We start from the raw sequence: 12,290 nt of genomic DNA on the forward strand, positions 1-12,290 counted from the left end.
CCCCTCTTCTGCTAGCAGGTGCCTATCTGCTGGAAGAATACCGTGGCTGGGTAGAAACAATGATATATTTATTTGCTAACCATTTTGTATCTAAGATGGGATTCCCCAAAGCTATATTTGCCATTCTAGAAATTGCCGAGGGGAAAAGGAGAAACAACCCATGTCTCCACTGAACAAATTAGTAGCTACCATGACTACATTACATTAAGAGAAGCACATGCCAATCATGGAGTAGCCAAGGAAAAAAAGCCTCCCCCAATTCATTCAAAGCTTACATTTACCTTACACTTGACTGGTCATTTTCTGCTCCTGGGTATGCAGTCAGTATTTCAAGATTTCTTTGTATTTAAATACCATATTATCTATTTTTGGCTCTTACTAGTCTCAGCCTTCTTAAAGCAAGCAAAGTCCTTCTCAGAATTCATCCGAAGGCTTATCCAAAATGATTTTGCCCTGACCTACGTGAGCTTCAGGAAAAGCACAGGTCAGTGTGGTACAGTGGTTAAAATGGTGGACTCTAATCTGGAGAACCACGGTTGATTCCCCACTCCTCCACATGCAGCCAGCTGGGTGACCCTGGGCTCGTTCTCTTGGAGCTATTCTTGGAGAGCAATTCTCTTAGAGCTCTCCCAGACCCACCTATCTCACAGGGGGTCATAGGGAGAGGAAGGGAAAGCCACTCTGGGATTCCTTTGAGACATGAAAAGTGGGGTATAAAAAACAGCTCTTCTTCATCTTGAGTAAACTCTGAGAAACTGTGGGTTTGAGATCCTCCTACCAGACTGTTAATCAATACCTCATAAGAACGCAAGAGAACTCATGTTGGATCAGGCCAATGGCCCATCCAGTCCAACATACTGTATCACAAGTGGGGAAAAACCAGATGCCACCAGGAAGTCCACCAGCAGGGCCAGAACTCCAGAAGTCCTCCCACTGTTGCTTCCCAACCACCAAAAATACAAAGCATCATTGTCCTAGACAGAATGTCCACCATAACTTGTGGCTGGCTACTGACAGACTTCTGCTCCATATGTTTATCTAATCCCCTCGTGAAATGGTCTGTTCCTTTAGCTGACACCACTTCCTATGGCAGTGAATTCCATGTTTTAATGGGAATTTTAATGGGGTTAGTTGTTGTGACCCGCCTCAAGCCTGTCGGGAGAGGCGGGAAATAAATATAATAATAATAATAAAATGTTACTTTTGAGGTGAAGAAATACATTACCCAACCATTTAGACTCAATCACAAAGTACACTCTACAGTACTAGCGTTTGTAAAGTCAAAGGTATGCCCCCCCCCAAAAAAGAGCCAGGACATGGAAAGCAAGAGTTGAGGCCATGGCTCAGTGGCAGAGCATCTGCTTGACATGCATGAATTTCCAAATTTAATCCCCAACATGAACTTATACCTTAATTAGTTTCTTCTGTGATGGGATGGCCTGGAGGATGGAACCACACAGTGGGCCAATGGCTCCCCCCCCACATTAGTCACTCGTAACTAGAAAGGATCCATACAATCGCCTGTTTCTCATTTTGTCTCAATACAAATTGCCATGACCTGTTGGAAGCAGGAACAGAATACCCATCATCCGCTAGACCAGTGGTTCTCAACCTACCTAATGCTGCAACCCTTTAATACAGTTCCTCATGTTGTGGTGACCCCCAACCCTAACATTATGCATAAAATTTCACATAAATTAAACTGAAACTAACCAATGGCGTGAAGATCCATTGTTCAGGATTGTATATAAATTGGTTATAAATTGGCGAGTGCTTTCAGGAGGAGCAGCACTCCCAGCCAAGCTCCTCACCCTGCCATGACTCCTGTTAAAGGGTCGTTTGACCCCCCAGAGGGGTCCCAGCCCCCAGGGTTGAGAACCACTGTGGTAGACGCACTGAAGAAGAAAAAAGATGACGTGGATGGCGACAAGTTCAATCATTCCTTCTTTATTATAAGATGATGAGAGACAGAAAGAGGTCTGAATTGCCTCTCGTTTTCAGGGTAGCCACTTTCCTCAGTAGCGGCCAACACATTTCTAATCTGTGAGTTTATATCTCGGATTATGTCTTTCCATATTAGTATGCAACACTTTGTGTCAATATGACTGTAGGTTCTAATAGTAAATAAAAAGGTAAAGGTATCCCCTGTGCAAGCACCAAGTCATGTCTGACCCTTGGGGTGACGCCCTCCAGCGTTTTCATGGCAGACTCAATATGGGGTGGTTTGCCAGTGCCTTCCCCAGTCATTACCGTTTACCCCCCAGCAAGCTGGGTACTCATTTTACCAACCTCGGAAGGATGGAAGGCTGAGTCAACCTTGAGCCGGCTGCTGGGATTGAACTCCCAGCCTCATGGGCAAAGCTTTCAGACGGCTGCCTTACCACTGTGCGCCACAAGAGGCTCTTCTAATAGTAAATGGAGGATCCCAAATAGCAACGGTCTGTGACTCCAACCCAATGGAGTCAGCATATCTGTGAACAGACCTGTCTCTTTATTCTCTCAGATGTTGCCTCTATGGACCCCCCCTCACCATTTTTTGTTTTTTTTAAGGATCCCGTATGTAAAAGCAGAGCAAGAAAGTTCAGCAGCACAGGAAGTATTGTATATAGGGGTTAAAGCTGGACAACACTTGCCAGGCAAGTCATGGGCTGACTTTGGACCAATCACTTTCGCTCAGCCTGATCTATTTCACAGGATCATTTGGAGAAGGGGGGGGGGTGACATTCCTGTGCTATTCTGAACTCCTTCAAGGAAGGGTGTAGTAAAAATCCATAAATAGAAGCTTCCTAGAACCAGATTTTGAAGATCTACTATGCATGTTCCAACTGTGATCTCTTCTTAAAGCAAATTTTGTGACAACTCCTATTGATTCTTAAAACATACCCTTTAAAGAGCAGTGGGATGGGTATGGAAAGGGCAAATGTGGAAGATCTCAGAAAAACCAAGCTGCCCTTCTGATTGTATCTCACGTTTTCTCCATATAATAATTATTAATCTTAAATGGTGATTTTTTCACTTATCACAAACTTGCAGCAAGCTCGTATTACAAAAATCCAACCAAAATTAAGAGGGCCTTTTAAACTTCTCTGAATTGCCTCTCATCATCTAATCTCCCAGTTTGATTGGAAACTCCTGCCATTGGAGCCTTTACTTTTCCATGACTGGGAACATTGACAGCTCTGTGAAACTCATTTCCGCTACCCTTATCCAAGCAAATGTCAGAAGCCAGTAGAATTCTATCAGAAGAACCTGGGAAGGAAACTGGCCATCTTCTAGGTGGTCTTCACTGATGAAAAGTACCATCAAACTGCCGCCGACTTATTGTGATCCCACAGTTGTCAAGGCAACAGCCATCAGGTGGCTTGCCACTCTCTGTGTCTTTGTAGCAACCTTCAACGTCCTTGGTGGTCTCGTCTCCAAGCACTAAACAGGCTGATTCTAATTAGCTTCAGAGATCAAGGTGGCCTGGGCCATTCGGGTCAGCGTAAATGGTATATGCATTGGTCTAAGGACTGGTTCAAATATTTAGCCTAGCAATTGGCTGAAGAAGAGGGGTACCCGACAGTGACAAAAAAGTTGTGTCTGAGCCATTCTTTTGTAGAAGGGCTGGAAGGATTGAAGAAATCCCACCCCTTTTGAGGAGCAGGTAGCGTATATCAAGTCTCAGTGCACATATTCTTCAGGTCTGCCCCCAGGCTGCTCAGAAGTAAACAAGAACCTGGGAACTGCCTCTTAAAATAGTCTTGGTTTTAAAAATGTGAACAAGAAACGCATAACAGAACAGGAACACGCCACTTAGCATCTCAAAATACTTTTAATAAGTTGCATTTTTCATACCAAGCACTCAACATTTGCATCTCTCCTTTTCCTGGCTGAACATTACAGACTACAAAAATGTTTAAAACCATGAGTTTCCAAATGCCTACAGAGTGGTACAGTGACCCAGAAAACTCACTTGTAACAGATTAGCAATCACATATCCCAAGCACAGCTGCTCATCGCCAGAGCTGAGCAGGTATCACTTGTAATCGTTCAGCTACTACAGGTTAATTACATTTTTAAAAAAATACATAAGAACACATCAAAATTAACACATTTACTTTTATATACAACTTTACAGTGGTATATGCAAAAAGGGGCATATATGCTAGCAGAAAATCCTTGTTCTGCATGTTGCGAGATTTTAAACCAAGTTATCTGTCAACTATTGCATGGGATTAGTGCAAAAACTTCAGGCTGGTATGTTCTGTCTTTTTAAGATACTGGGACAGCATGTCTAAAGGTCCAATTCTGCTATATCTGTTTATACCTCTTGCTTTTCAAAGCGGGAATAAATGGATTGGAAGAAAAGATATGGTGACTTCATCAGTCAGCTGTTGTTAGAGGCCTGCTTTTAATATCTCAGAAAGAACCGAACCAGAACAAGATAATCTTAATATAGCTTGACTTTCAACCAATGATAGCCATGATTCTTTGGTGAAGAGGCAACCAAAGTTCGCTTTGTACTCATGGAGATTTTTTTAATTTGGGGGGGGGGGTGCACCAAACCACTGAATAATATACCAAATTCCTCCCCCCGAATTCAGGCTAGCAGGTTTCTGCAACACTGACAAAGCACACAGATTTTTTTTTGGTGTTTTTTTTCTAAAAAAGACTGGTTTTATACACAACACGAGATCCTCCCAAATGGTTTTGGAGAAGTAGTCTCCATTATGCAATGTGTAGTTAAGTTTCTAGAATAACTGTAGGTCAATAAAATGTATCCAAAGAATGACTCAGTATGAATCCTTTGTGTAGAAGAATGAACAGGTTTGAGTCAGCTTACCCCATCTGGCAATTATCAGATGTATGTATACAGGAAGGGAGCCTACATCCGTTGAACTCAAGAGCACACAGCTAAATGTATGCGGAATTGGTGTGAATGCACAGATTGTAAGGAATGGGTCTGTACATACACTGAACTCTACGCAAGCAGACCTCCACGGACATGTGAAGACCAATGCACAATTGACCGGGGGCGGCCACAAGTCATCACAACCCCTCTGTTGTCATGGGTAAAGACAGAATATCTACGCGGAGGTTAGGTAGTGAGAACCTTTAAATGCCCGCATCACAGTGGTTTTGGAAACTGGAGGGAGGGGAGTCTTGATAGTTTACTGAAGAAATGAATTGAAGTTTTCACATGCACAAAACAAGTCCTCCTGTACTGTTCAAAAGAACAACGTTCGGCTCAATCTAGCGAGACATTTGATCAAAATACAGTATATCTGTTAGAGAGTGGAATCACAGGTACTTCAGCTATGGGTCACGTGCCCTTTTTCTATCAAAAATAATGGAGATGTAGCAACACACAATCCTGTTAATTACTTTAGGGATAATTAATGAAAAGCGTGAACATGCTTTAACTTCAGCAACACTCTCTGTGTTAAGAATCTACCTGAAACTTTCAGGCATCCTTTACGACAACAGGACCCAAGATCTAATGGATCAACATGGAAAGATACTGTGCAAACGTAGCAGCAGCTCCTCGAATGAGGTTGTGCAGGCCTCAGCACCAATGTTGTAACCTCCAAAGCTGTTCAGAGTAGAGGTGAACAGTTGGGTCCTAAGTGACACAGCTAAAACCGGAAACGCCACGAGCACCTGTACAAGCATGATGAGGTTTTAAGGACTCCTGAAGTCACCCCGGATTTCTTGTACTTTCACATGGTACAGAAGCAGAACAAAGCCCTCCCCCCCCCCCACTCAACAATCTTCCTTTTGGAACCGCTATAGTTGTCCTCTCCAGACGGCACTCCATCATTTGGTTGCATGGTATCAGTGAGAAACGATGTTACAGAATCATGGCCTGAATCCAGAGAACGACACAGAGAACCAAGTTGGCAAAAAAGAAATCCAGCAGTCCCCAGTGGGCTTTGAGGGTACAAGGGGGCTACAGTGGAAAGGGGAGAAATCAGAAGAAACATGCTGCACACACCGAGTTCGATGTGTAAGTTCTATGGATCCAAGCCAATATACGGAGCTTTGCACGGAAACCAAAGAATAAGCATACAGTCCAAACAGGAAACACACATCAGCCTAGGGATGGATTTCCATTTAAATAATGCCATCAATTTTAAAAATCCAATTCAAGATCAGATGGCAGAGTACAAAATGCACGACCATAGTCAGCCTTCCGCTAGATTTAAGCAACATATAATTCCAGTAGTTAATGTACTGGAAATTACCAGGCATAGAGCCAGACTTAAGTAGTTTATACCAGTGGTCCCCAACCCCCAGGGCGGGGACTGGTACCAGTCTGTGGATCAGTCGGTACCAGGCTGCGGCTCCTCCTCGTCCTCTTCCCTGGCTGCTGCCTCTGGGGCTGCCCTGCTACTCTGCTGTCGGCTCACCTTTGGTACTCTCTGGTGGCCGCCATGGCTGGGGCTCCCCGCTCAGCGTGGCACTCAGCAGCTGCTGCTGGCAGCACCCCCCAGCAGGCGGCAGGAAGTCAGCACCGGCGGGAAAGCAAGTGGAGCAGGGGCTCAGGCGGTGGCGACGTCCCTCGGCAAAAGACTATCCTGCCCCCCCCCCGGGCCTCAGTGAAATTGTCAAGCGTTGACCGGTCCCCGGTGATAAAAAGGTTGGGGACCACTGCTCTATACTCTTATGGGTACATCACAGTTTGGTTAGGCATGAAATTAGGTGTAACAACACAGGAAAAACTGTATTATTTCTTTATTATTTCTTGATTGATTTAACATAATGATCTGGATGGATTAGGTCACAGTTATTTATAATATCTGTATACACACCTTTTACCAACTTCCCTGGTGGAAATACATAATGTGCTCTGGATGGTTTAGTATACAAGAACAGCGCAATCCAAAGATGAGTTACACCTTTCCGTTGAAGTCCATGGGCTTCCTAGAAGGCTGAGACTGTGTAAGATGGCGCTGCGAGTCAGGTTTTCATACAACCATCTCATTTACCAGCATTTTGGGAGTGATGTCACCAAACGCTTCCCAGTATGTCTCTGCACTAGTCTCACAGGATCATCTCAATCTCGGTATCGATTAAAGCAAACATGTGGAATAAATGACACAGGTAAGGAAATTCACCAGTCATGAACATTAATGACTGCTATTCTGCACCACACCAAAGAAAGAGATGTCATACATATAAATGTTCAATAGTCTAAAAGGAAGAACATACTAAACCAAGGCATGGAATAGCAGTTTTCAAAGTCTAGTTCAGGAGTAGTCAAACTGTGGCCCTCCAGGTGTCCATGGACAGCATTTGCTGGCAAGGGCTCATGGAAATTGTAGTCCATGGACATCTGGAGGGCCGTAGTTTGACTACCTCTGGTCTAGTTCAACAACAGTTGGGCGTATTGTAGTTTGCAGAGAATATAGTTGCATATCTGATGAGAATGTTTTACACTTCTCTAATAATCTTACTGCATGGCATTTAAATTGTACTTTGTGATTGTCACTTATCCACTCTATTCCTATACTGGGAAAGAAATCTCAAAGTCGTCAGACCTTTGAGCTAAATGACATGTCTTAAAATAGCTTCCGGTTAAACAGCACAACATAAGAAGCCAGATGTCTACAACTAAGAGTCACGCACGGGGTTGCCAATCCCTTGGTAGGGGCAGGTGCTCCCAAGCTGGCATTTCCTGACACTCCTCTTAGTGGAAAGAGGATATTTTTTGTAAAGATCGTAAAGGTCTTGTAAAGGTTATTTATTACTTTCAGTGAAACCCAGAAATCACACCAAACTTCTTTAGGAATTGGCCAAAATGTTATGGGATGACCACAAGAGCTTTGTGTGATTCCCTAGACGGGGCTAATGTCACCTGGGGAGAACCCTAAGTGATGTCAGTCTGCTCTAGAAATAACCCCAAACAACGGTTTAACCACAGAATTTCAACTAATTCCTGGAGAGGCCTGACCACTTCTGGGTTCACACTGTTGGCAAAGTACACCCCGGTGTCCCCCCACTCCCATCTCCTGCTGGCTGTCAGGGCAAGGCAAACCTAGTCAGGCAGCAAATGGCCATCAACTGCAATCACAGCAAATTATGCCAGGTCTTAGCAACATAATTTATCAATTCCTCTCTTTTTTTGCCATTTCGGTTTACCCAGACCACAACGAAAGGGACTATCATATCAATCCTATGCATATTTGCTTCCAACTAACTCCTACCAAGTCCAACCCCAAATAAATATGCACGGAACTGTAGCCTGGACCTAATAAGTACCACCCTTGTCAACAGAAAGAGCTCACTGTATGAGCTTATCGTAGGCCTAAGGGCCTTGTGGTTCTCCAGGTGAGGAGTTCCAGTAGCATCCTTATTCCACACAAGAATATAAATTCTACAGTAACAATTCGTTGGAAAACAGGTACTGGAAACACTCAGCAAATGTAGGTATTGAATGCTGCTGTTTTTCTTGATACAAAGACCCTGGGTGGGCTGTAGTTTTCTGAGAGAGAAGGGGTGGATGTGTTCATGGACTGTAAAGCCAACAGTCTGAATAGCCTCAAGCAAGTTTTCCTTACAATAAGCCTGAAAGTACACAGTGATTTTAATTTTGTCGACTGATCTGCAAAATAAGACTTTTCACAATTGACCCCTTATTGTATCTTCTTCCTATGTTCATCAGGCATATAATTGATGATCTCACATTGAGCTGGATCCAAAGTTATCTTCCTGTGAGCTGCTGAGGGACCTCGCATGGAAGAGTTGGGGCAGCAATTTCTGCCAATTCCTCCTTCCCACTAAAAACCCGCAACACCATTTCCAAGCATCCATCAGCTCTCAGGACCAGCTTTGTGGACAGCACTGCAGGGAGAAGCAAGTTCGGTTCCACTATGGAACTCCACTCATTCTTTGGACCCAACCCTAGTCATGTTTATGAGTGACATTTATGACAATTTCATTTCAGATTTTTTTTTAAGGATTAGGGGTTAGACAAAATCATGGCTGATAGGTCCAATGGTGGCTAGCCATAACAATGAAAGGGAACTCCTGCATTTAGAGGTGCTAAACCTCTATTCCAGTGCCAGAAAACAATATCAGGGGAAGGACTTGGCCTATATACCCTGACACTGGCCTTCCAGAGCAACTGGCTGGCCACCGTGTGACAAAGGATGCCAGGCTACCCAGCAGGTCTCTTCTGGTAATTATAAAACTGGACTGATGTTGATCCTTTACAGAAGCTGGATATAACCTACAGTCTCGATACAGGGATGAACAGAAGACCAACATAAATGAGCATTGTAACACAGTCAGCAGCCAAGAGGGAAATTCCTTCTTCGAGGAAAACACCTCATAATTCACTTCAAGCAATGCACAAACAGGGGAACACCAACACAAAGACACAGCAAGTGAGTAAATCATGAGATTCCTTAACAGCAGGATCCCAGTAACTGCAATATTTAGTTAGTGAGATCCAAAATGAGATAGATAGACGGTCTATCCATTAGCAACCTTTAGTCTCCTTGCTTCCCAGGTTCATGGACCACAGGGCACTGCTGGTCTGTCCCCATCTGCATGCATATGAGATAGATAAGAACATTTGATGCCTGTATCACTTGTTCCCATCCTCCTTGTATGCAGGTACAATGATGAAGGGACTGCGGGTCAGTGGGATCAAAATCACCTAGCAGAAAAATGACAGTAGGGACGAATAATTGATTTTCACCTCTCTCACTCCCCCCTACGTGAACTGAGGGGAAAGAAACTACCTTTTCTTACGTGATATATTTCTTTGGCCACTGTGAACTGGGCAAAGGACTACGCAGTGCTCTGTTCCCATATGCTCCTGGAATGGGTTACAAGTGTCCTGTCCGGCGACACTTGTAACCCAGCCTTATACATCACTCTTCCAGATCTTTACAGGAGATCACTGCATCCCCTTCGGCTTGCATCCTTTCTCCTCTCCTCTTTGCCGTACCATCCTGACTTGCTAGAAAAATGTAAATATCGGAAAGCAGGAAAGGAACACCAGCAGCAACGCTGTACTCGGCTTCTCTCGTAGAATTAATCGCCTTTCTAGCAACAGGAAAAATGGGAAATAACATACTTAGGCATATTCAATCAAAGGAAGATGTACGTAGGTCAACTGTTTGGCTCAATCTACTGATGACAGGAGGCAATGGTCATGGCACAGAATAAAAAACAGGACTATTTACAAATTCAGTCACACTCTGGCTCTATCATCTTCCCCCCATGGGAAAATAATTTTCCCTTCAGACAAAACATCCAAAGAAGACTCTTCTATGTTGGACAAGATGCAGTACGATAGATAGCAGGAACTGAGACTCAAATGAATGTGACTCAGAAGCATACCATGACCATTCTTTTGGAAAGAGTTGCTTCCACTATTACTTAATAGCAATAGCTTGACACGTGAGTCGGCAGAGTTCTACAGCGTCAAAGAAATTTATTTTCAGGCTGACTTGCTCGCTTGCAGCAAGCTACCTAAATCCATAAATTAAAACAGAAATGCAATACAGTATTTCCTTCTGATAGCACAGAAGTGGGATACATAAACCATGGACTACTAACACGCAGCACACAATTTTACACATAAAAGTAGGGGTTTTTTTTCCATTTCAAGTTTATTAAAACTTTTAAGCAGTACAAATGATCCAGGTTGCAGATTTATCAAAAGACCAAACTGAAGTCCACAATTTTTTTTAAAAAAAAAGAAGTGTTCCCCAATGTGTCTCTAGAACCTGGAGGCAGAAATAAGAAGTTCATAAATTCATCCGCGTCTGTCTTCATCAGTTCCAGGACTTGATTCATGATCAGATTTTTTATCTTTACCATGGGCACGGTCTCTCTCCTGATTCTTTGATTTTTGGTTGACCTCTTTTTCTTTTGAGGAACGGGACCTGTCCTTCTCCTTCTCCTTGCTCCTGCGTGAGGATGTTCTTTTCAGTTCTCTGTCTCTGCTGCTTCGTTTTTTCTTTGAATCAGGACTTCTATCCTGATCCCTGCTGGACTTTTTATGTTTGTTGGTCTCCGGGCTGCTAGTGTCACGACTTTTTGAACGCCTTCTTTTTTCGGAATCCTCTTTTTTGTGGGAGCTTTTGTGTTCTTGGTTCCGATGCCGGTCTTTGCTTCGACTGTCGTCCCTCTCGGAGCTCTGCGACTCTTTCCTTCTCTTATTTTCTTTACTTTTAGATTTTTCTGGTGTCTCCCTTCGGTCCCTGCTTCTTGACCGTCCTCTTCTTTTTAATTCCTTATCTTTGTGTTTGGAATAATCTTTGCTTCGGCTGCGTTCTCGTTCTTTACTTCTGGTCCTGGTGTGCTTCCCTCTCTCTCCACTTTTGCTTCGCTCTCTGGTCTTACTATTGGAGCTGTGTTTACTTTTAGATGGCTCGCGTTCTTTACTCTTTGACTTTGCATGTTTTTCCCGGTCTTTACTTTTACTGTGATTGTGACCATTACTTTTAGATTCTTCTCTTTTATTTTTCTCCTTACTTCTGCTTCTCTCTCTCCCACGAAAATCATTGTGTTTTTCTTTGTCCCTCTCTTTCTCATGGTCCCTTTCCTTGCTTTCCAATCTAGTTTTCTTTTCTTCGTGTTTGCTGTGTCTGGAGTCTCTCTCCTTACTTTTTGAAACCTCTTTGCTTTTGCTCTGGCTTCTGGATCTAGCCCGTTTTTTGGCCTTACTTTTGTTATGCTTGTCCTTGTCCTCCTTCTCTGAATTTCTCCTTGTCTCCCTGTCTTTGCTGCTGGATTTGTGGTCTTTTGGCTTCTTGTCCTTTTCCCCTCTCCTGCTTGGACTCTCAGACATTTGTCTGTGGTCAGATGTTTTTCTCTCCCTTCCCCTCCCTGGGCTTTTCTGATTTGCAGCATCCTTCTTGTTCTCATTAACTTCACTCCTTAAACATTAAAAGGGAGAAATAGTAATTAGTAAATGCAGCCACGTTTACATTGCAAATAATGTCTTTGTTTTGTGGCATAGAGTCCTAAAATTACTACAAATGATCTAGCAAGCAACAGGAAAAGAGTCACCAGTGTGCAGAAGCTTCAGGGCTATACTGAATACAAAGTAAAAACAGGTTGAGAAGTGACTCTCTTCTGTGTGCTCCTGTAAGTGTCCTTCCAAACTAGAACATAAGAGAAAGCACTGTGGTCACATCTTACTTATCTCCCTTTATCCATCTTTCTCCACTTGATACTCTCATTCTCTGAGCTCTCTGCATTTCTTGTCTCCAGTGCGGAGGAGTCTCACTGCGTCTAAAGCGATCTCTTGACCTGGATCGTGAAGGTGTCCGATAGCGCTGTTGAAA

General features: G+C 43.5%; 1 protein-coding gene across 2 annotated transcripts in view; it reads right to left on the reverse strand.

Annotated features, from left to right (window-relative positions):
• Positions 1–3,795: 3,795 nt before the first annotated feature.
• PPIG (peptidylprolyl isomerase G) overlaps positions 3,796–12,290 on the reverse strand; it is a 37,081-nt gene continuing 28,586 nt past the window's right edge. For both annotated transcript variants that reach the window (XM_077319781.1, XM_077319780.1), the window contains exons 12-13: positions 12,145–12,281; positions 3,796–11,879 (exon numbers count right to left, since the gene is read on the reverse strand). In XM_077319781.1, the coding sequence (XP_077175896.1) occupies positions 10,754–11,879; positions 12,145–12,281 (1,263 nt within the window). In that variant the 3' untranslated portion in view covers positions 3,796–10,753. The remainder of the gene's footprint in view (positions 11,880–12,144; positions 12,282–12,290) is intronic.

Source organism: Paroedura picta, chromosome 2 (genome assembly GCF_049243985.1).
Source record: "Paroedura picta isolate Pp20150507F chromosome 2, Ppicta_v3.0, whole genome shotgun sequence".
NCBI lineage: Eukaryota > Metazoa > Chordata > Lepidosauria > Squamata > Gekkonidae > Paroedura > Paroedura picta.